The following is a 23,235-nucleotide window of genomic DNA, read 5'->3' on the forward strand; positions in this document are numbered from 1 at the left end:
GCTCGGGTCTTTGGTGGCCTGGTCTATCCTTATGGCTATCACCTGGGTTCCTGGGCGAGCAGGATAAAGCCAGGGCTGGAAACAAAGAAGATAACTCCTTGGGGACGCTGGCTGGGTACCTCCGCTGGCTGGGTACCTCAGGTCTTCTTTTCTGCCTCAGCTTGCTTCATTTGCATACTAGAGTTGATCTTGAGAGCCCTGCAATTTTACACCCCTCCTGTCTTGTCTATTACCAGGAACAGCAATTTCTAACTTCATCACTCCTCCATCCATGAATATGGTGGGGCTGTTAAAATAAAGGGCATTTTCTGTTCTTGCTAAATTGTGCCTGTGCCCAAAGGACCAGCAGGAATTCCTCTTAAGACTGGGGGCCTGGGGACTAGGGGCTGAGGGTCGATGGAAGTTGATTCCCAGATGTGACTGGAATTAGGGAACTTGGATTCCTTTTGGCCTGTGGGACTGATGGTCTGTGAGGTCATTTCCGGTGACTTTGTCCAGGCTGTCGCTCCTCCCTCCCACCAGGGAAGTGACTGAGAGCTGTTCCTGTGTTGGGAGTGTACTAAAGACAGGTACAGACAAGTGTCACTACAGAAAAGACCCTTCCCTTCAGTACCCTGCCACCCCTCTGCCGTGTCCTCTGTGGATGGAAAGGCCTGTATGTCCACTTCCTTCCGGCCCCATCGTCAGCCCTCCCCTGCAGCAGCTGGCCAGCTGCACAGCCTCTGCTGAGAGCTGCCGAGAAGCTGGCTCTGTCCTTGCTTCCCAGTGGCCCTGGGAATTGCTTCTAATCTCTCCTGCCTTCCCCTGCAGATGGTGATGACGACCCACAGCTCTCCTGGGTGGCTTCATCTCCCTCCAGCAAGGATGTTGCGTCACCTACGCAGATGATCGGAGATGGTTGTGACCTCGGCCTCGGTGAGGAGGAAGGAGGCACCGGCCTGCCATACCCTTGCCAGTTCTGCGACAAGTCCTTCATCCGCCTGAGCTACTTGAAGAGGCATGAGCAGATCCACAGCGACAAGCTGCCGTTCAAGTGCACCTACTGCAGCCGCCTCTTCAAGCATAAGAGGAGCCGAGACCGGCACATCAAGCTTCACACAGGCGACAAGAAGTACCACTGTCACGAGTGCGAGGCGGCTTTCTCCCGCAGCGACCACCTCAAGATCCACCTGAAGACCCACAGCTCTAGCAAGCCGTTCAAGTGCAGCGTGTGCAAGCGCGGCTTCTCCTCCACCAGCTCTCTGCAGAGCCACATGCAAGCCCACAAGAAGAACAAGGAACACCTGGCTAAGTCGGAGAAGGAGGCCAAGAAGGACGACTTCATGTGTGACTACTGTGAGGACACCTTCAGCCAGACAGAGGAGCTGGAGAAGCACGTGCTTACCCTCCACCCGCAGCTCTCTGAGAAGGCGGACCTGCAGTGTATCCACTGCCCCGAGGTCTTTGTTGACGAGAGCACGCTGCTTGCCCACATCCACCAAGCCCACGCCAACCAGAAACACAAGTGCCCCATGTGCCCCGAGCAGTTCTCCTCCGTGGAGGGTGTGTACTGCCACCTGGACAGCCACCGGCAGCCTGACTCCAGTAATCACAGTGTCAGCCCTGACCCTGTGCTGGGCAGTGTGGCTTCCATGAGCAGCGCCACCCCTGACTCCAGCGCCTCTGTGGAGCGGGGATCCACGCCAGACTCCACCTTGAAGCCGCTGAGGGGGCAGAAGAAGATGCGGGATGATGGGCAGAGCTGGTCCAAGGTGGTCTACAGCTGCCCCTATTGTTCTAAGCGGGACTTTACCAGCCTGGCCGTGCTGGAGATCCATCTGAAGACCATCCATGCGGATAAACCTCAGCAGACCCACACGTGTCAGATCTGCCTAGACTCCATGCCCACACTCTACAACCTCAACGAGCATGTGCGCAAGCTGCACAAGAGCCACGCCTACCCTGTCATGCAATTTGGCAACATTTCCGCCTTCCACTGCAACTACTGCCCCGAGATGTTCGCTGACATCAACAGCCTGCAGGAGCACATCCGAGTCTCGCACTGTGGCCCCAATGCCAACCCCCCGGATGGCAATAACGCTTTCTTCTGCAACCAGTGCTCCATGGGCTTCCTCACTGAGTCCTCACTCACCGAGCACATCCAACAGGCACATTGCAGCGTGGGCAGCACCAAGCTGGAGTCTCCTGTTGTGCAGCCCACGCAGTCCTTCATGGAGGTCTACTCCTGCCCTTACTGTACCAACTCTCCTATCTTCGGCTCCATCCTGAAGCTCACCAAGCACATCAAGGAGAACCACAAGAACATTCCACTGGCACACAGCAAGAAGTCCAAGGCGGAGCAGAGCCCGGTCTCCTCGGACGTCGAGGTGTCTTCCCCCAAACGGCAGCGTCTCTCGGGGAGTGCCAACTCCATCTCCAACGGCGAGTATCCCTGCAATCAGTGCGACCTCAAGTTCTCCAACTTTGAGAGCTTCCAGACCCACCTGAAGCTGCACCTGGAGCTGCTGCTTCGGAAGCAGGCCTGCCCCCAGTGCAAAGAAGACTTTGACTCTCAGGAGTCCCTCCTGCAGCATCTGACGGTGCATTACATGACCACGTCCACCCACTACGTCTGCGAGAGCTGCGACAAGCAGTTCTCCTCGGTGGATGACTTGCAGAAGCACCTGCTGGACATGCATACCTTCGTGCTCTACCACTGCACCCTCTGTCAGGAGGTCTTCGACTCCAAGGTGTCCATTCAGGTGCACCTGGCTGTGAAACACAGCAACGAAAAGAAGATGTACCGCTGCACGGCCTGCAACTGGGACTTCCTCAAGGAGGCTGACCTGCAGGTGCACGTGAAACACAGTCACCTCGGCAACCCGGCCAAGGCCCACAAGTGCATCTTCTGCGGTGAGACCTTCAGTACCGAGGTGGAGCTGCAGTGCCACATCACCACGCACAGCAAGAAGTACAACTGCAGGTTCTGCAGCAAGGCCTTCCACGCCGTCATCCTGCTGGAGAAGCACCTGCGGGAGAAGCACTGTGTGTTCGACGCAGCGGCGGAGAACGGCACCGCCAACGGGGTACCGCCCACTTCCGCTAAGAAGGCGGAGCCCGCTGACTTGCAGGGCATGCTGCTCAAGAACCCTGAGGCACCCAACAGCCACGAGGCTAGTGAGGATGACGTGGATGCATCAGAGCCCATGTATGGCTGCGACATCTGTGGTGCAGCCTACACCATGGAGGTGCTGCTGCAGAACCACCGGCTTCGGGATCACAACATCCGGCCCGGCGAGGACGATGGCTCACGCAAGAAGGCAGAATTCATCAAGGGCAGCCACAAATGCAATGTGTGCTCACGGACTTTCTTCTCAGAGAACGGGCTCCGGGAACACCTGCAGACACACCGGGGCCCTGCCAAGCACTACATGTGTCCCATCTGTGGCGAGCGCTTCCCCTCACTGCTGACGCTCACTGAGCACAAGGTGACCCACAGCAAGAGCCTGGACACAGGCACCTGTCGCATCTGCAAAATGCCCCTGCAGAGTGAGGAGGAGTTCATTGAGCACTGCCAGATGCACCCCGACTTGCGCAACTCCCTCACTGGCTTCCGCTGTGTGGTCTGTATGCAGACTGTCACCTCCACGCTGGAGCTCAAGATCCACGGCACCTTCCACATGCAGAAGCTGGCGGGCAGCTCGGCTGCATCCTCCCCCAATGGCCAGGGGCTGCAGAAGCTCTACAAGTGTGCCCTGTGCCTCAAAGAGTTCCGTAGCAAGCAGGACCTGGTCAGGCTTGATGTCAATGGGCTGCCCTATGGCCTGTGTGCCGGTTGCATGGCCCGTAGTGCCAATGGACAGGTGGGTGGCCTGGCCCCACCCGAGCCTGCTGACAGGCCCTGTGCTGGCCTCCGATGCCCCGAATGCAACGTGAAGTTCGAGAGTGCTGAGGACCTGGAGAGCCACATGCAGGTGGACCACCGTGATCTTACGCCAGAGACCAGTGGGCCCCGGAAAGGTGCCCAGACGTCACCAGTGCCCCGGGTAAGTGCAGCCTGGCAATCATGCCTGTCATCTCCTCCTTGGGGATCAATGGAGGCCTGTGTGTGTACTTTCTGCTGGTATGTCTTATAGCAACCCGGAGAGGCAACATCTACTCTGCCCCGTGGCAGCTGTGTGGCATGCATACTTTTTTTTGCTTCTCTGGGTCTGGTTTGTCAAGGGTTCACCTGTACAATGGGAGTAATAATTATCCTGATTCCCTAGAGCTGTTGTGAGGGCCCAGTGAGATACAGCAGAAGTGCCCAGCACAGTGGTTAATGCACTGTCAATGTTCCTTTTATGATGCCTGGCATCTTTGCTGTGTGTCTGGAGTGGACTGACTACCTGGCTCCCGTGTCTCCTTGAGTGAGTCACTTCCCAGCTCTGGGCTCTCAGTCTTAGGTTCCTGTAACACAGATCCTAGTGATAACAGGTTTACCTGGGCCTTAGAAGCAGGCATTGGTTAGGATTGTGTGTGCTCGCTACAACCTCTGTGGACAACCTATCATGGACATATCGTATGACGACATATCCGCGTCATGGTAGCTGGTGCCGTGATGGTGTGGGGAAGACCCTTGGGTGTGGTATGGCTCTGATTCCCTCACTAGCAATTGCTTGATGCGGTCATCAGATTTGTCTAGGGCAGCCCTTATGTTTAGAGGTACCTGCAAGCCAGGAATGGATCCCACCTTTGAGATTTATATAACCAGGAGAGCCACAGGCTCATCCGTGTTGCTCTGGTTGAGGCAGAGGCAGTGTGGGCTGCCAGTGCACCCGCTAGGACCTTGCCTTTAGGTTGGTGAACACCTGAGGTGGCTGCAGCATGCTTGGCCTTTGGGCGTCAGACGGCCTGGGCTAGAAATTCCCACCACGTTTGTGTTGTGTTTCCAGATAGAGGAGGTGTCACGTGGGTCTCAAGGGTATCTCTCCCTCAAGGGCTGCTGCTGGTGCCATTGATAGGGACAGGATGGGGAAGCGGCCTGTCACCGGTGCTTGCTGCAACATGGGGCTGTTTGCTGAAGGTGTTCTGTCTCAGGATAGGAATGCAGATTTGGGGTTGAGAGAGAGGGCTGGAGAGAGTGAAGGAAGAACCCCCAGAGGAGAGCCTCCTGCCCTGTCCCCATGTTATAGGTGGGCCTAATGAAGCCCAGTGAGCCCAAGGGACTGCCTGTAGACACCTGGCTAAGGGAAGCGTGCCCAAATACAGACAGAACTGTGAAACTCATTGGAAATTGGAGGACTAGAGGCCTTTCTTTGGAGGCTGGGGCACCCCTTTATCTCATGACCTGTCAGTGGAGTTGAGCCTCTGAACAGAGTCAGTGGGACACCTCTCAGAGATCTAGAGTGTGGACACTGGTCTTGCTGCCCAGCTCTGTCCCCCTGAGCCTTTGCTGGCCAGGAGTATTCTACTTAGTCCTGGGGAGGGCAGGGCTGTGGAGTTAGATGACTAGGCTGCAAATCTTCCTCTCCTAGGACCTCCTCTGGGCCAGTGTCTTCCTGTAAAGCCAGAAGGTCATAGCAGTAGCACTTAATGTGACAGTGTTGGTAACATAGGGTAGTAATTCAGACAAAGGAAATAGTAATATCTGCAGAGCTGATGTCCCGGGTAGCCCTGCTGTGACTGGTGAGTGCCAAGCGGTGTGACCTTCCCTATGCTGACCTCTGCACTGTGCCGAGAGGGTGAAATGAGTGACAAAGTGTTGGGCACGGAGGGCGGGTCCTGTGCTGTCACCCCCAACTTACGGTCCACTCTGACCGAGGTAGGGTTGTGACGGTCCCTTGTCATCTAAGTGCTCCTTCCGGCACATTCTCATGAAGGACGTGAGGGGTGGGTTTGCCTGCCCAGGCCTTAGCTATCGAGAGGCCGAGGTGGGACTTGAAGTTCACAGTTCATACCCTTGACCATCACTTTCCCCTGCCACTCTATGGCCCATCCAGCCTGCATGGGGATGCAGCTAGCAGGAATGGAACCCAGGGCAGCCCTGTTCTTATATGCGGGCAGTGTGGCTGGGCTCCTGTTGCCCTTCCTGAGTGCATCCCAGCCTGGATTATCCATGTTTCAGCCTACCCATCATTTTGCTGAGGGCCTGATGGCCAGGAAGCTGCCCTGGGTAACTCCCAGCCCTGAACTCATGGAACTCCCCCTCCCAGGCTGCCCTGCATTGAGCGCCTCTCTTGGAAAATCCCTATTATATGAGGGGTTCTCTCTTGGCCCCCAGCAACAGGGTTGGTCTCCACGACAATAAACAAGAGCCTTAGAGAGAGGCTCTGTTTTGGTTGAGGGACTCCAAACCGGAAGGGGGAACAGTAGCCAAGAAGACACTGTACACATGAGGCAGACTGAAGCCTTGTTCTATCCCTCCCCAGGCCTTTCCCTCCCTGTCCTCAGGTCCATGTGAGAGGCGCCAGGCTGAAAATCCCACCCCTGCCAGCCCAGAGGCCCAAGCAGACAGACCTTTTGCAGAAAGGATCTAGACAAAGGCCGGTACCTCCTTGTTCTAGTCCTTACCCCTGGGACCTTGTCCCCTGTCTGGGCACGCCGGGGGCCAGGGACCCAGCTGTCTGCTCACCCACCCCTCGCTTCCCCCAGGACTCACTCATGTTAGAGCAGACTCTGGGGGCTGTGCAGGGGCTTGGGGCCTGGAAGGCTGGGACCCTTGGGAGTGTATCCATAGCAACCAGATCTCAGAGGACTGGGTTCCTGTGGGGCTGAGGATGCTGTCAGCTGGATCGTAAAGCATTGAGGTTTCTAGCTCCCCCCGTTCATAAGTAATAACAACAGCGACTCACCTCTAGCCAGTGTGGGCAGACCTCTGGCCTGTCACTACCGCAGCAGGTCCTGGGGTGGCTCCATTCTAGGTAGAGCACCTGGGTGCTCCCGTTACCTGTTCTACAGACTAGCAGATTTCCAGGTAGGCGGGTTAAGCATGTGCCCGGGTCACACCAGCTTTCTCTCACATAGACCAGGACTATTTAGAGACATCTGGGCCCTGGAGCCCAGAAGAGCTTAACAAGTAGCTCCAGAGGGAGCCTGCCTGGCAGGGAGTCCCAGTCCCCTTGCTTACGGCTGGGGCTTAGACCCGATGACGGGGCCTGTGGAACTGCAGGGTCTCTTTCTTCTGTGTGGAGTATGAAAGGGTAGAGGGAGGATGTGGTCAGCATGCAGTGGCTGCTCGGTGCATGTTGAGTGTAAGCACAGTGATGGACACTCTGGAACTGACTCTTCTCCCTGCCAGGGTCCCAGGCAGCTCCACCCTGCCTCCCTCGCTTTTCTGCCTTATTCTGGGGTGAGATTCTTTCTGTTCTAAGATTGTTCAGGACTGTGCTGGGGAAGCAGCCCCCGGCCACAGGTCCTGGGCCTCAGCTCTGGTGTTTCTGGACTGCCCCTGGAGAAGGGCCTTGTGACAGGAGGTGTTTTGAATGTCAGTTTCTGCCTCTGTTATGTCTCCTAGTGTGGTCTAGGCTCAAGAGGAGGAGAAGGTGGCCGTGCTTTCTCTGGGATGCTAGTGAAGAAAGGCAGACCCAGTAGATGTTGGAGCCAAGTTTGGAAGTGTTGGTGATGGTGAGTCTGTGTGTGTGTGTGTGTGTGTGTGTATGCGTGTGTGCACATTTGCTTGCATGCTAGTCATACGTGTACGCTTAGGAATCTAGGTATATTGGGTAGTCAGTGCCCATGTTTCTGTCACACACTACTTGGGCCTCTAGGAGAGAGTATGAGATGTGGGTTCCAGTGAGAGCTGAAGACATACATGTCTTACCTTTGCCAGGATGAGCAGGTAGTTTAATGTGTGAGGCAGAATGAATGGTTCTGAGAGTAGAGAGGCCATGGCACCTCTTCTTCACGAACATGGAGTTGAGCTGAAATAGAGCCTATGGAGTTGTGTTTTCCTCAGAAGACCTCCGTCCCTGTGGTCTTACAATGGTCAGGAGTCTTCAGCCCTGTCTTAATCTGCCCTCTGAGACTTACCCTGCTCTTCCCGGGGCCTTTCCAAGCTGAGTACCTGCTTCTGGGACCAGTGTCATGGACTGCATTAAGAACACACTGAGCTCCGTGTTCTCCTGAAGCACCTGGGAACTGTCAGAGGGATATTGGAGTCTGAACAGAGGCTTGGAGCTGGAGCCTGAACGCTCCAACCCCAGCTTCCATCCATCTCTCCATGTGTCCATCCATTCAGATTTTCTTGGTCTCAATAATAACCACAGTAAAAGCTAAACAGGCTGGATGTGATGGTGTTTGTGATCCCAGTCCTCGGGAGCTGAGGCAGAAGAATCGTCATTGTGAGTGAGGACAGCCTAGGCTGTGAACCGAGACTCTGTATGGGGCTTAAAAAATGGGAGGGGACAGTTAAGCAAACACCACAAAAGTTAAGTGATTATAACGCATTCCTTTGGCCAGGCTCTTAAGGTGGGAGGAACCCAGGATACACAAACCATCTCTAGTTCCTTTTATTTATTTATTTTATTTATTTATTTTTTATTTATATTTACTTTTATTATTTTATTTATTTTTATTTATTTATTTATTTATTTATTTATTTATTTATTTATTTATTTATTATTTAACTTTGTTTTATGTTCACTGGTGTGAGGGTGTCAGATACCCTGGAACTGGAGTTACAGACAGTTGTGAGCGGCCATGTGGGTGCTGGGAATTGAACCCGGGTCTTGTGGAAGAGCAGCCAGTGCTCCTAACCGCTGAGCCATCTCTCTAGCTCCTTGTCTTCTTTCTGTCCCTTCTGATCGAATACAGCACTTTGCATATTGCTCAGCAGCTTTGCTCACATGTTCAACAGGTCCTGCTTGTGAGTCCTTGCTGAACTACTGGGTGGACACTACACATTCCCGCCCTCTGGGTGCTCAGGGAGTGGTGAGGAGCAGATGAATCACTCAGGCAGGACAGTCTGTTTTGGGCATCAGCTGGGGGACCTGACTGGCCCTGAGCTCACCCGGGGGTGGGAACAGAAGGCTTCTCACAAAGCTGTGACATTGAGCTGAGTTCTCCAAGATGGAAAGGCTGCCCCATGAGAGAGCCTGCAGATGGAGCCTGGGTGGAGCTGGGCCCTGAGCTCCCTGGTGACTCATCCTGGCTTTGTAGCTCAGAGTGGCTCCTGGGTCCTTAGCTACAAGGTTAGAAATCCTGTCACCTTTTCCAGTGGTGAGGCACCAACACCTCAGAAACCATAGTGGTTTCTTAAAAATCTTGGCTATCCTGAGTCCTGTTATTACCTGTATCCTTTCAAAATGCCCCGTAGCCATGCATGACAGGTCCGCCACTTCTGTCCCTGTGAGGCAGGTCTCACAGCCACTCATGCTGAGCTGCGAGCATGGAAGTCTGCTGGTTTCTATTTTTCTGCCTTCACTTACCTCCAGAGGCAGCTGGTAGTGGCCAGTGTGTGTTATAAACCAGTTGCAGGCCACTTGGCCATGTGTACCCAGGACAGATGACAAATTCCTGAGCCATCCGTGAGCGCTGGAACTGTTGGGAGCAGCATCCCCTGCTCAGGCGCAATGTTGTTAGGATGGACCAGCAGATGAAGGGGTTATGGGGTAGATAGATGCTGTGTGGACAGGTGGATAGGTGGTACGTGTGTGTATAGATGGACAAATGCAAAGTAGGTGGTATGAGTGGATGTGTGGAGGCTGTGGTGTGAGTAGATGTACGGATGGAAGTGAGAGTGGTGGATAAACAGGTGTGCATTACTTACGGTTTTTTTTGTTGAGTGTGTGTGTGTGACAGATACTAGTGTGTATGTGTATGTGTGTGTGTAACAGATACGTGTGTGTGTGTGTGTGTGTGTGTGTGTGAGAGAGAGAGAGAGAGAGAGAGAGAGAGAGAGAGAGAGAGAGGCAGATACCAGAGAAAAGCAATCTAAGTAGAGAAAAGCTGTATTTTAACTCACAGTCTCAGAGTTTTCATTCCAGATTTTCTTAGCTCTGTGTTTCCAGGTCCTGTAGTGAGTCAGGACATGATGATGTCAGGAGCATGTGCCAGAGACTGTTCACCTTGTGGTGGACAGGAAGCAGAAGAAGGAACACAGGACAAGATACTTTATTCCAGGGCTGGCCCCTACTTCCTCGCACCAGACCCCACTTTTTACTACATAGTACCATCATACATGAATCTGTCAAGGAATTGCTTCATCAATCAGGCCGGGACTCTCAGGACCCAAGCACTCTCCCAAATCTCACCAGTTGGCAAACCACACCTCTCATGCAAGAGATTATATGGGGCACGCCATACCCAAACTGGAGTGGTGGGGATACTTGTAGATGGGTGGGTGGGTGGACACATGGACAAACCCCCTTGGCTCCTGAGAAAGTTGACCTTGACACACAGCAAGTTATCTCAGCTCCAGCAGAGGAGCAGCCCTTTGGAAGGTGGCCTGTGCCATGATGAGGCTAGAGTTGGAGCGAGGTGGGAAGAAAGTGAACTGGGATGGCTGGGAGAGGCCAAACCACTCTGGGACATCTTGAGCCAGGCTATTGAGGACCTGGCTTTCTGCCTACCTGATTCCTTCTTCTCACATTCCCAAACAGAAAAAGACGTACCAGTGTATCAAGTGCCAGATGACCTTCGAGAATGAGAGAGAGATCCAGATCCACGTTGCCAACCACATGATCGGTAAGAGCACGTCCTCCCTCACGGGTCTGATCGCCAGGGCTGGAAAATTGATGGTTCCCCACCATTCCTCACCGTTGGGATGGTTGGTGGTCTTTGATTCTGTGACATTTCAGTGGGAGTCAAGATGGAGGGTGGGAGTGCCTGCCCTGCCTAAGCCTTCTTGTCAAGGCGCCACTCACACTGCAATCAAACTTCTGACAGCTGCTTCCATTTCCCGGCATAAATTTCCCCCCATTTCTGCGACGAGTGCTTTCCGGTTGCCGAGCACTCAGGGGCAATTATGCTTCAATTCTGTGTGTCATGACATTGAATACATTTAACTGCTCATGTTTCCCCACGCCATGTGATGAGTTCCTTGGGCGGATTGTCAGAAGAGAATGCTCACAAAGTTGTGCCCGTTTTCTTCCTGTTCCTCTTCAAGTGGATTTGAACTTGGAAAAGTTGTTTTGTTTTGTTTTGTTTTAAGACAGGGTTTCTCTGTGTAGTCCTGGCTGTCTAGAACTCACTTTATAGACCAGGCTGGCCTCAGTCTCACAGAGGTCTGCCTGCCTCTGCTTCCCCAGTGCTGGGGTTAAAGGCATGCGCCGCCGCCACCGCCGCCGCCGCCGCCGCCGCCACCACCACCACCACCTGGCGGAAACTTCTCTTTTTAGAAGGGGAGTTTTCAAAATTCCATGGAGCTCCCACATGGCCCGGCATTCCCAGGGATGCAGGGACTTCTTCCTGACCTTGAGCAGCTGGGGGTGCCTGGCTCAGAAGTGAAGGTACTATGGCTGTGCTGTCGTGCAAGGGGACACAGTTGTAATGCCAGGGGCCATTTGTGGTGTGATGGGATGGCTGTTTGACAGCTCCAGCCTCGAAAAGGTCCTGCAACATCAGTACCCAGGGTTTTTCTTAGACTTTTGATCACCTCCCACATCCCGTGGTCCGAGCAGAGAGAGTCTTGTCAACCAGAGCAGCCTGCCCCCTGCCCCATCTCCACTTTCCTTCTCCCACTATCTTTTCATTTGGGTCTTAACAAAACCCTTCATTGCACACTTTCAGAAACCTTACACACTCGTCTTGGAATCTGAGCACACCTCTATAGCCAGTGCCCGGATCAAGAAAGCCAGCTGTCCCCAGCACCCCAATCAACTAACTCTCTTGACTCCATAGGCCCCCTGCTACCAGCGAGAGCCTGCCCGCATCCTGCCGTCCCAAAGCACAGCTGGGTGTCTCTGATTTGTGTGTTCTGTGAATGGAGCCCCACTGTTTGTACTCACGGTGTCTGGAAGCTTGCCCTCTTCCCATGCTTGCCTCTGTCCGAGGCTCATTCTTCCCACTCTTTCTCTTCAGGATGGACTATTCCATCATGGGAACATGCCTTTGTGTAGTGGCTCCCTCCTGGCTCGTTCCAGGTTGTTTCACAGAGTACACTGCTGTGACTAGGGTGCTGGACATGTCTGTTAGTGAATGTATACATGCGACCTGCACGGGAATATTAGGTACTCTATACTGTAGGTGATATAATGTGTCGTGTGTGTGTGTGTGTGTGTGTGTGTGTGTGTGTGTGTGTGTGTGTGTATGGGGGAATATGGCAACAGACATGGAATTACTGGATCACAGGCTGTGTGATGTTCACCTTCAGTAGACAGTGACATACCAATTCTCAGAGTCGATGGATGCATGTTGATGTAGCCAACAATGTGGGGCCGTCTGCTCCTGTTCATCTGTCATGCCATCCACAGGCTACATGAAGGGAGCTACAGCCAAGGCTCCCTTTAATGGGGATGGTACAAAATGATCACAGGTCCCTTGGTCCCCACTCAGCTGTAGTACACCCCACTGAGTGGGTTCCGGTGCCGAGTGTCTCCACTCACCCCTCACCTGATCAGTCTCTGCCTATGGTGGTGTGGAGTTTGTCCTCTGCATGCAGAGACCATGGCCATGTGTTTGGTGGGCTCTTTGGCAACGAATGGATAGAAAGAGCCAGGAAGGGCAGGTGGGCCAGGGGGCTCAGCCTGACAGGGAGATTAGTGGTTTTTCAATGTCGTCTGCCTGAAAGCCCCTGCAAAGTGCAGGAAGGGACGCTGCCCTGTCATTTGCAGGCTGTGGGACCCTTTCTCGGGAGAGCCAGGGAGGTGCCGATGGAGAGATCTGAAAATGTTTGCTTCCAGAGCAGGTGGCAACATGGCTCCTGTTTGTAAGCATGGAGGGCGAGAGCCGGCTAATTGGACCATGGTGATTACCAAGGTGTTTCCCCTCCCTTTGCTCTTCCATATCTCCTTCGTACATGGCCTGGAGAGCATTTGTCCTCAGGTGCAAGGCAAAAGGGCCGCTCACCACCAGAGTACAGGACCTCAAAAGGATGTGATGGGCCTTTAGCTTTGCTTGAGAGCTGGGCTTCCATGGGAGCATCTAAGTGGTGGCGGGCAGGGCTCCTCATCTACACCGACTTGCGTCACTGAGACCTGGTCTGCTGTCAGGATATGTGGGAGCTGTTGGTCTCCAGCAGCTCAGAGTGGAGGGTCTTGGGACCAGAGATTTTAGCCCCCTAAGCGGAAGACATGACACGGATGCCCGTGAGCCAGGTGACCCAGGTAGTGCCTGTCACCCTCCCCTCTTCTTCCAGCTGCTGCCCTTTCCTTACCTCCTCACCCTTCCCCGTCAGAGGACAGCAGTGGAGCAGGACCACAAGAGCCATGTGGCCTCTAGGGGCCATTGAGGGTGAAATGGCGACAGCCTTGCTCTTAAGACTTACAACGCCCTGCTCAAGATACTGTAGGGCACAGCCGTGCAGTTAGGGACTCTGAGAAGGATGCCAGGCTTGTCCCCTTCTTATAAACAGAAGGGTCTGGCCTGCAGAGGCCTTACTTACTTAAATGACTTTTTCAAGATCTTACAGCTGGTCCACAGCAGCCAGGCTCTCTCCATTGTGTTGAGAGCCCCATCCTGGCCTATGGCGGCAGAGACAATGGGTCCCTGTCTCTAGAGGAAGCAGACAGACATCCAGATCTGTGCTGGAGTGATTCTGATGCCCCAGTTCAGTTCTGTAGATCAGAAGGGCCTGCCTGGGTACTCGAGGATGAGGAGGAATTTTCTCTGTGGTAGTGCTGTCTCAGCAGAGGGGAGCTCAGCGTAGGAAAAAAGAGTCTTTTTGTTGTTGTTGTTTGGCCATGAAGGTGTGGACCAGCCCTTCAGAGGAGGACTGTGGCAGCAGAGGGACATGAGTAGCATGGAAGAGCTGTGGGACTCCACCTGGTGGGCCAGCACATGGCCATACATCATGGCAGTGAAGACGGGGAGGTGGTTTGTGGGCACAGTCACAGGGGGCTTCAGATACCCAAAGAAGGGGGTTAGAGTTGGACTTACCCTCTAGGCTGGGTCCATCACTGGACCGGATCCATCCTCTTGCCTGATGTTTTGTTTGGATTTTCTTGAAGTTTTAGAAGAGGCGGCACCTGGAATTCCCCTTTGTACAGGCAGCGCGCGTGTGCGGGAGCCACCAGTGGCTGTTCCCTGGGGGCAAGACACGTGGGCAAGTGTCCTCCCAGGATCCGCAGGCTCACTGGGGTAGGCCTGATGCTACATAGGGCTGTATGGCTCATTTGTGTCCCCAGTCTAGTCCCCATCGGCCTGTGTATATAGGCTTGAGCTAAAACACTAGGGTGCCATTGAAGGTTTTGGAGTAGGCTGTGGCTTGGACTGAGCTGAGAATTTTAGGAGCATGTATCAGAGCGCAGTGTTTAGAGGTAGAGAACAAGACGGGATGAGTACAAAATCGTACCTTCTGCCTTCCAGGGGCGTGGAGGCAAGCAGGAGTGGACCGAATGTGGACATTTGGCTGGTGCTGTGAGCACAGAAGCCCTGAGCACAGGAGACATTAAGTAGAATTGGTTCTGCAGTCCCAGTAAATCTGCTGGGCCCAGAGTCCTCAGGGACACTTGCTAAATGGCCTGAGTCCAGGGTGACTGCCTTGGAGCTGGCCTGAGTAACAGTTCCCCTCAGCCGAACCAGGGGGACATGGGAGTGAAAGTGGCGCTGTTCAGCTTGGCAGCCTTCTCGTAAAGTCGGGGGCACTTGGGGGTCTGAGGCAGGTCTCCTCTGGGGCCCAGGCTGCTGCAGAACTCCCCTGGGGCTGGTAAACTAGCCTTTTGGTAGCAGAAGGGTGGACGCTCTGAGTGGATTTGCTGCCTGGATATGCTGGGCACTGGAATCACTCAGGATGCTTCTCTCCTTAGAGGCATTTTCCTAGTTCCTCTCAGGGCTGCTGTGGCAATGGGACTTTGGATCTGCTGGAGACAAGGATTTTTGGAAGCCTTTCCACATAGGGTCACCTTTGAAATCCCATGTCATTACAGGCCTGAGAGCCTGCAATGGGCATCTAAAAATCTTTGAGAAGCCAATTGCCCTGGCAGCCTGGCCGCTTCCTGACCATTAATAGGCATCTGTTCTTTGATTCTTTGGGATGGGGATACTTGATAAAGTCTGGATGAAGTCTGAGAACTTACTCTCAAGATGAGAAACTGGCTGTCACCTTAGGGGCCTCTGGCTACCCTTACTTAGGGCCTCGTGGACCCCTGAGGGAGCCCCAAGAAAGTCAGGGTGGGGAGGGACAATCCTTGAGATGTCTCCTCAGGATTGTTTGCCCTCAGTGTCCTTGGACAATGATTATGGGCTCTCTGGAGGGCAGCCAGGCAGGGCCAGGCTTTCCCCATGGGACATTAGTCATGTCCTGCTGGCCCCTGTCCCTGGGTGCCTGTCAGGGGCTGGGCTGGAAATGGAACCTTCTGCTCAGGACTTAAGCACACCCTAGTGTTGGCCTCCTAGCTTCTCCCTTGCTATATAAAATAGACAATCCTTCTGAGGTGTGGGGGTGGGCTCTGTGTGCTGTGTGAATGTGAGTGTGAGTTGGGGGGAGAAAGAGCGCGCGTCTCTGGTGGTGTATCTAAGTGCCTGAAGTCCCCAGCCCACCCACCCTACTTGCTACCCTCTGGAAGTCTGGGACCCCCTGTGGGCCCAGCTCACAGCATTTTGGAGGAGAGTCCTGGCTGGTCCCAGGGGAATTGTCGAGAGTGGAAATCAGTGAGATCTCCCTCGCACTAGGGAGACAGAAAACTCTCAAATCAGACCGAAGAGGTTACCATGGAAAGGGAAAGGAAAGGCTCCCTGCCAGGCTCCGTAATGGTGCCTTTGATTCTGGTTAACGCCAGACCTGAGCCTCTGTTCACCTCAGTATGTGATATAACTTCTCATTCCCCAGAGACTGTGTTTTGGGTTTTGGAATTGTTCTGTCAGAGTAATAAGCCTGAACAGACAGCCAATAAGCCATCACAGCTCGGGCAGGGGAGAGAGCAGGCAGGACTCAGTTTCCTTGACTTTGCTCAGCTTTCTTGTTGGTGTATTCCAGAAAGCTGGTGGCCAAGCACTCTGACTCTTTCCAATGGTGCGGCTATCACACTCTGACTTTCCTGGTACGTGTGTGTCGTTTTCAAGAAGAGGAAAGAGGTCTATAGTTGGGATTTCCCCTATCAGTGGCCTCGTAACGTCACGTTCAGCAAACCTGGTTAAGATCCTCTGGGCATGTTCTGAGGAACTGTTCGTCCAACTGGGAGCGTGACTTCAAGTTCAACATAATGTCACCAGTCTCAGATGTGGGCTCAGCTGTGCTGGTCGGTGTGAGCGTGCCTGGAAGGCTTCCTGGAGGTGGCAGTATCTAACCAGAGTGTCCAAGGATAAGAAGAAATGTGTGTGGGGGGTGTCAGGTGGAAGAAACAGTAAAGGCCATAGGAAGGAGAGGCTGACTTTGGCAGTGGCAGACACGGGCACAGAGAACAGTGAGGTGGGTGGGAAAAGGACAGGGTGCTGAGTCTGGGCATAGGGAAGAAGTTAGGAGTGACTTAGAGATCTTGAATGACCTCCTCATGAACGACAGATAGAAGAGAATGTTGTTCTAGAACGGGAGCTTTCGGGCTGGCAAAGTAGTTGGCAATGACCAGTTATGTCTTGTGAGGGTTACCGAATAACAGGCCTATCCTTCAGTGTCTGTGTGCGCTGACGACACACTAAGCCTTGTGGTACCTGTTGAGAGGGTCTGTGACTGTCCCCTCCATATGAAGATTGAGTGTGAGAAATTGCAAGGTGGAGATCTGAACTCAGACCTGAGGACTAAGAACCTGCTCCTTAGACCTCTTCACAATCTCCTCCCACTTAGTGCGCTTGAGTGTATGAGAGAGCTGGCTTACCTGAGATGTTGGATCTGAGTGCTGGCATCCAGCTGACCATGGATCCCTGGGCAGGGAGTTTAACAGGAAACCTGGGTACAAGAAGCAGATCTGCACATCCATCAAGGCAGCAGAGGCATCTTCAAGAAGTGAGTGAGGAGCACGTGCCATTCAGGCAGACAGGAGGCCGTCCCCAGAACAGTGTTGGTTCAGTATGACAAACCACAGAAAGGTCTCTTGGCCTTGGGAACAAGTGTCACTGTGTTGTGGGTATGAATGGGGCTGGGAGAGGCTGGGAGAAGAAGGAATGGAGGGTCATGGACAGTGTCCCCTGCACTCTTCAGGTCCCAAACTAAGACAAGAGAATGAGAAGCAGGAACTGAGGCATCTAAATGTCCCAGGAAGTGTGAGCCATTTTCAAGGAGAAATTAGAGTGTTATCTGCCCAAGGAGGGAGAGCCAGCAGGAAGGGGAAGAGGCGGGATGGATGCCAGGAGGCAGTAGCCACAAAGCTGGTACTGGATGGTGGAGGACAGGCCGGGCACCATCTTGCATGGACCAGGTCATTAGTATGTCCATCCTTTCTTTCTCACACATCTCCATGGGCTTGGCGGCCTATGACGTTGAACTGATTGAAGGCCCTTTGTGGATCACACTGCTTGGTTCCCTTTCATTTGAATCTGCTTCCTGCTGATACTTACCCAGCATGATGAGAGAGAGACATCAAGGAGCCTGTGGCTAGTGGTCGTTCCCGAGCGTGGTCTCCTGCGTCCGGAGCACCCAGTAGATATCAGAGCCTTGTACTAGTTCTGGACCCAGCTGTGGCTCCCGACCTTGTGGGCGTCTGAGGCCTGGTGGGGAGCACATGGCAGGGCTCTGCAGCAGTTGGGGTTGCCCTAGCTGATTGGCCTTGTAGTGTTGTGTGGGGGTGGGGATGGGGGTGTGGCCAGCTTATCCACCTTTGGATGTAGAACTGGAGAGAAGGGGGATAGATCCGTAAAGATGAACGTCATGACCTTGTGAGCCTGGGGCAGAATGAAAACTCAGGGCACCGGTGGAAGCTTTTCTAAGCAGGATCCTTTAGGAAGTTAATGCTTTGAGTCTGTCCTGTAGATTTTTACTAAATTTGCATGTCAGTATCAAAAGTTTGCTCCGTGTACCAAGATGTGAATAGTCCAAAGAAATGAAATCTTACTGGGTGTGGAGTGCCGTAAAGGCCATGGTGGTGAGAGCAAGGTCTGTGCAGGCAGAGGCTTGGGCTCCCTCAGGGTGCCATCAGGTAAAACTCTAGGCCATAAGTCAAAAAAAATTTACTATTGGTTCATGTCACAGCAAAGTCTGGGCATACGTGGGTAGCAGGCTTCAGGTGTGGCTGAATCCAGGGACTCCAATGAACTCACCACAAGGCCGAAACCCTACCTCACCGATCTCAGCTCTGCTTTCCTTCTTTGCTGGTAGTCTGTGGCGCAGGTGACAGCTCACTGCTCCAGCAGAGGGGCATGTGCAGAAGCAGCTTTGTGCTCTAGCAGCAAAGGAGAGCCTCTGGCCTCTGAAGGTCCCGAAGCTGCTCATGACAGATTGTTGTGGATGGCATAATCTTCCCTTTCTGGCATCATCAACTTCAACACTGGGGCAAGCATTCTAGAAAGGAGGGTGGACACCCGTTTCCATGGGAGCATACAGTATATCCAGTGTACAGTGGATTTCACACCCACCTGTTGGTGTCTGTTTGGCGGATTAGGCTGGTTGAGGAGATACAAAAGACAGGACACTGCCTGGCACATAGAAGATACTGGGAGTGCAGAAGGATTGCCAGCGGATTAAAGATCCCAATGTACCCAATGGCAATACTGATGGAGTCCCCTATCTCATGAGAACAAGCTGACCTGTCTGTTCCATATAAAGCTTGCCCGATCACCATTCATGAACCCAACAGCCTATAGTCTCTAGGCCTGTGGCTCCGCCTCAGTGGTTCCAGGTACTCCTTTACCTGTTCCCTGTTGTTTGTTTTGTCCTGGCCAAGGCAATAACAGCTGTCTCCATTGTTCTGGGTGTCATAAGTAATATAGAAATGCTTTAATGGAATAGGGCAATGCGTGTGGGTTATAGGCAGATACTGCCCTATTTGATATTGGCCTGGAGCTTCTGCATGTTTTGGTATCCATGGGGACTCTGGGGTTTTCATGGCCACAAGAATCACTTGTTGCCTTAGACACTTTGACCTGCGGCCACCACTTCTTGGAAACTGCTAATCTCTTCTCCGTCACTGTCATTTGTCAACTTATAGAGTGTAGTAAGCGATGTAGCATGTGAGTCTTAATTATCTTTGGGATAAAGGCACAGGAGTATGTCTGTTGGGTCTGTAGTACTTGCACATCTTACTTTTTAGGAAACCGACACACTCTTTTCCAGAGTTCTGTTTTCACCAGCAGCGTAGGAAAGATTTTTCCGCATCCTTGTTAGCATTTGTTATGCTTGCTAATTTTGTTGTTTGTTTTGGCCAGATAGTTAAGTTAGTTTGAATTTGCATTTCCCTAATGACTAATGGTTTGAAACATGTTTCTTCATGAGCTTATTTTGCCACCAATGTTCCTATTTGTTGGAATCTGTCTTAATATCTTTTGTCTTTTTGTTTTTTCAAGACAGGGTCTCTTTGTATAACCTAGGTTGTCCTGGAGCCCTGTAGACCAGGCTTTCCTGAACTCAGAGATCTGCCCAACTCTGCCTCCCAAGTGCGTCTCACTACCACCCAGGTGTCTTCTTTTTTTCTAATTGGATTGTTAGTTTTGTTTTTTTTTTTTTTTTTTTTAATATTGAGCTTTAAGAGTTCTTTATATATTCTAGGTACTAGTCCTTTGTCAATATGTGGTTTTGCCAATGTTTTTCTTAGTCTGTAGCTTATCATTTCATCTTAACAGAATCTTTTATTGAGTCAAAGCTTTTTAAAGTTTTGTAGTTTTATGTCATATTTTCATCCATGTTTCACTCTGAATTTTTATGCATGAGTGTTGGAGATTGAACCAGATCCTTGTGTTTGCTGACTAAACATTCCAGCACTGGACTATATACCCCATCCCTTTCAATTCACTTTAATGAGATGCTCCCATATCGTTTGTTTGACAAAGCTATCATTCTTGCATTGAGTTGTTTTCACACTTGGTCAAATACCAGTTTGGCATAATTTGTGAGTATATTTCTGGGTTTTATTGATCAATGTGTCTGTTCCTTTGTTAATGACACTCATGATTACTGCCACTATAGATTAAATCTCTTCTTGGTTTGTTTTTGTTTTTCTGTGTAGCCCTGAAACTCACTTTGTATATCAGGCTGGTCTCGAACTCAGAGATCCTCCTGTCTCTGCCTCCCAAGTGCTGGATTAAAGGCATGTGCCATCATGCCTAGCTTAAAGTATACCTTGAAATTGAATAGACTGGAGGCAGAGACAGGTGGATCTCGGTGAGTTCAAGGCCAGCCTGGTCTACAAAATTAATTTCAGGACAGCCAGAGCTGTATCACAGAGAAACCCTGTCTTGAAAAATCAATCAGTCAATCAATCAATCAATCAATCAATAAAAATGAGTAGACGAATCCTCTCATTAAAATTATTTTTTCGATATTGTCCTAATGCTCCAGTTCCTTTGCTTTTCAGATAAATCTTGGAATAATCTTGTCTATACCCGAAGACATTCTTACTGTAATTTAAAATATATTTGTTCTTTATTATTTATATATTTTTGTGTATAAATGAAAGCCTTGTGTGTAAGGGTACCCGTGGAGGTCAGAAGAGGGCATTGGACCCCCAAGCTGGAGTTATAGGCAGGTATGAGTGGCCTGATGTGGGTTCTGGGAACAATTTAAGCCTCTGTAAGAGTCACAGCATCTTACCTGTTGAATTGTCTCTCCAGCCTCTCTTTCTGTAGTTTTGATAAGGATCGTGTTACACGTGTATGTTGATTTGAGGAGGGCTGTCATCTGTTCTGTGTTGTGTATTCCAGCCCTTTCGTTTATTCAGACCTTCTTTAATTGTTTTTAAAACATTTTTTTTTTTTAGTTTTCATTGTATTATTCCTGCAAGGGTTTAAATAGATTTGTTTAAATATTTAATTTTTGTTTTTAGTAATTATAAATTATATTATATTTTTAATTTTGGTATTTAAATATTTGTTACTCATTTAGAAATGTAATTGGTTTAAATTATTTTGTTGTGTATTGTATATATTGTATTGTGTATATTGTAGTGTAGTGTATTGCATTTTTGAGGTCGAGTCTTGATGTATAGCCTAGACTGGTCTTGAACTCTTGATCCTCTGCTTCCGTGGCTTGAGTTCTAATATTGCAGGCATGTGACGCCATTCATGGAAAAAATGGGTCTTTGGGTGCACAGTTCTGTATCCTTAGACTTTGCTCAATTCCCACAGCTGTCTGATTTTTGTTTTATTTTATTTTTTAGAGTTTGTGACAAAGCCAATCCTGTCATCTGTTGGAGAGTTTTATAGATTCCTATCTACATGCTTTTTACTTGCTTTTCTTGTATTTTTTGTTTGGCTTGCACTTGCAAGATGGTGTTACTAAGAGTGGCAAGAGTAGATATCCTCGCTTCTGGCCTTAAGGGAGAGCGCATTCCATTTTTAAATTCATTCACCGTTAAGTTAAATACCTGCCACATGTACAGATCTTTTGCAAGCCGAGGAACCACCCCTCCTTCTATATTCCCAGTTTTCTAGGAGGTTTTGTTTTGGATGACTGTGGAATGTAGTCAGTTTTAGAGTGATATCTGTTGTTATGATCCTGTGGTCTTCTTCTTTTATTAATGATGGTTGGTAATGATTGATTTTTCCAGTATTGAACCAGCTTTGCTTCCTTGGCATATCTTCTACTTGGTGGTGGTGAATAATTTTTACATGTTGTTGAATTTCATTTGGCAGTATTTCATGACAGACTTTATGTCTGTGTTTGTGAGGGATACCAGTCTGAAACTTTCATTAATGTTGGTCCTGTGCTTGCGTGGTTGTGTTGCGATGCAGGCTTTGTGAGATGAATTGGCAGGGAGGTGCTATTTAGACTTCCATTTCCTGAAAGAAATTGTATGGAATTGGTGTTCATCTTCTTCCAGCATCTTTTAGAATTATCCAATAGGTCTGAAGACATCCTTTTGCAAAGATTTAAATTATGAATAATTTAGCTTCCTTGCTCTAGTATAGGACTATTCAAATCAGGTCATAGTATGTGAGTTTTAGTAGTTTATTTTTCAAGAAGTTAGTTCATTTCATCTGATTCTTAAAATTTCTGTATTGGCGTCATTCCCCTATCCTTCTGACGGTCGTGATGATAGCCTGACATTCATGCCGGCTGCTGGCATTTTGTAAGCCCGCCCCCTTTATTTCGCAGTCTTGTTAGAGGTTTGTCAATTTTATTGATCTTTTCAAAGAACCAACTGCTTGTTAATTAATTTCCAATTTTGTGCTTTCTGTTTCCTGATTTCTGATCTCATCTGTGTTATTTGCTCTCTTCTGCTTGCTTACAAGGCTTTACTATTTTTCTCGGTTTTGATGGAAGTTTGTAGATTTGAGACTTTTCGTCTTTTCTGAGCACTTCCTATCATCAATTCCCTCTTGGCACTGATTCTTGTCACACTCCTCAGACTCTTAACATACTGTAGTTTTATTTTAATTCAATCCAATGTAGTTTATCTACTTGTGTATGTGTGTGTTACGTGTTTGTGGTTTATTTACACACGTGTGTGTGTACATGCAGAGGCCAGAGGTGGGTGTCAGGAAGCCTGGGCCGTCACCCTCTGCCTTACTCTTTGAGACAGTCTCTCACTGGAACTGGAGCGAGGCTGGTGGCCAGCAAACCCTAACAGCCCTGCTGCCTTCAACCCCCACAGCGCGGGGGTCACAGGTACTTGTGGCCACACCTGACTTCTGAAATGTGAGCACTAGGGATCTGAACCGGGTCCTCAAGCTTGCATAGTAAGCGCTCCCACTCACTGAGCCATCTCTTGAGCTCTGATTAGGTATAGTGAGACAATTCCCTTGAACTTCCTCTTTAGTTCACGATGATGTGGGAGTACGTTATGCAATATGCAACTGTTCGGAGTTTTTCCTGTTATCTTTGCACTGTTAATTTCTAGTTACAGTCCATCATGATTGGAAAAACTACTATGTATGACTCCTCTCTTTCCCTCCCTCCATCCCTCCATCCTTCCGTCCCTCCCTCCTTTCTCTCTCTCTCCCTCCCTCCTTCCCTTCCCTTCCCTTCCCTTCCCTTCCCTTCCCTTCCCTTCCCTTCCTTTCCCTTACCTCCCTCCCTCCGTCCCTCCCTCCTTTCTTTCTCTCTTTTTTCTTTCGGTTTTTCGAGACAGGGTTTCTCTGTGTACTTTTGGTGCC

General features: G+C 50.8%; 1 protein-coding gene across 5 annotated transcripts in view; it reads left to right on the top strand.

Moving 5' to 3' along the window:
- Znf423 (zinc finger protein 423) overlaps nt 1-23,235 on the top strand; it is a 304,941-nt gene that overhangs the window by 177,641 nt on the left and 104,065 nt on the right. For all 5 annotated transcript variants that reach the window (XM_052727722.1, XM_052727723.1, XM_052727726.1 and 2 more), the window contains 2 exons: nt 811-4,025; nt 10,560-10,644. In XM_052727722.1, coding sequence (XP_052583682.1) covers nt 811-4,025; nt 10,560-10,644 — 3,300 coding nt within the window. The remainder of the gene's footprint in view (nt 1-810; nt 4,026-10,559; nt 10,645-23,235) is intronic.

Source organism: Peromyscus californicus, unplaced genomic scaffold (assembly GCF_007827085.1).
Source record: "Peromyscus californicus insignis strain IS unplaced genomic scaffold, ASM782708v3 Scaffold_8__1_contigs__length_139910024, whole genome shotgun sequence".
Classification (NCBI taxonomy): domain Eukaryota; kingdom Metazoa; phylum Chordata; class Mammalia; order Rodentia; family Cricetidae; genus Peromyscus; species Peromyscus californicus.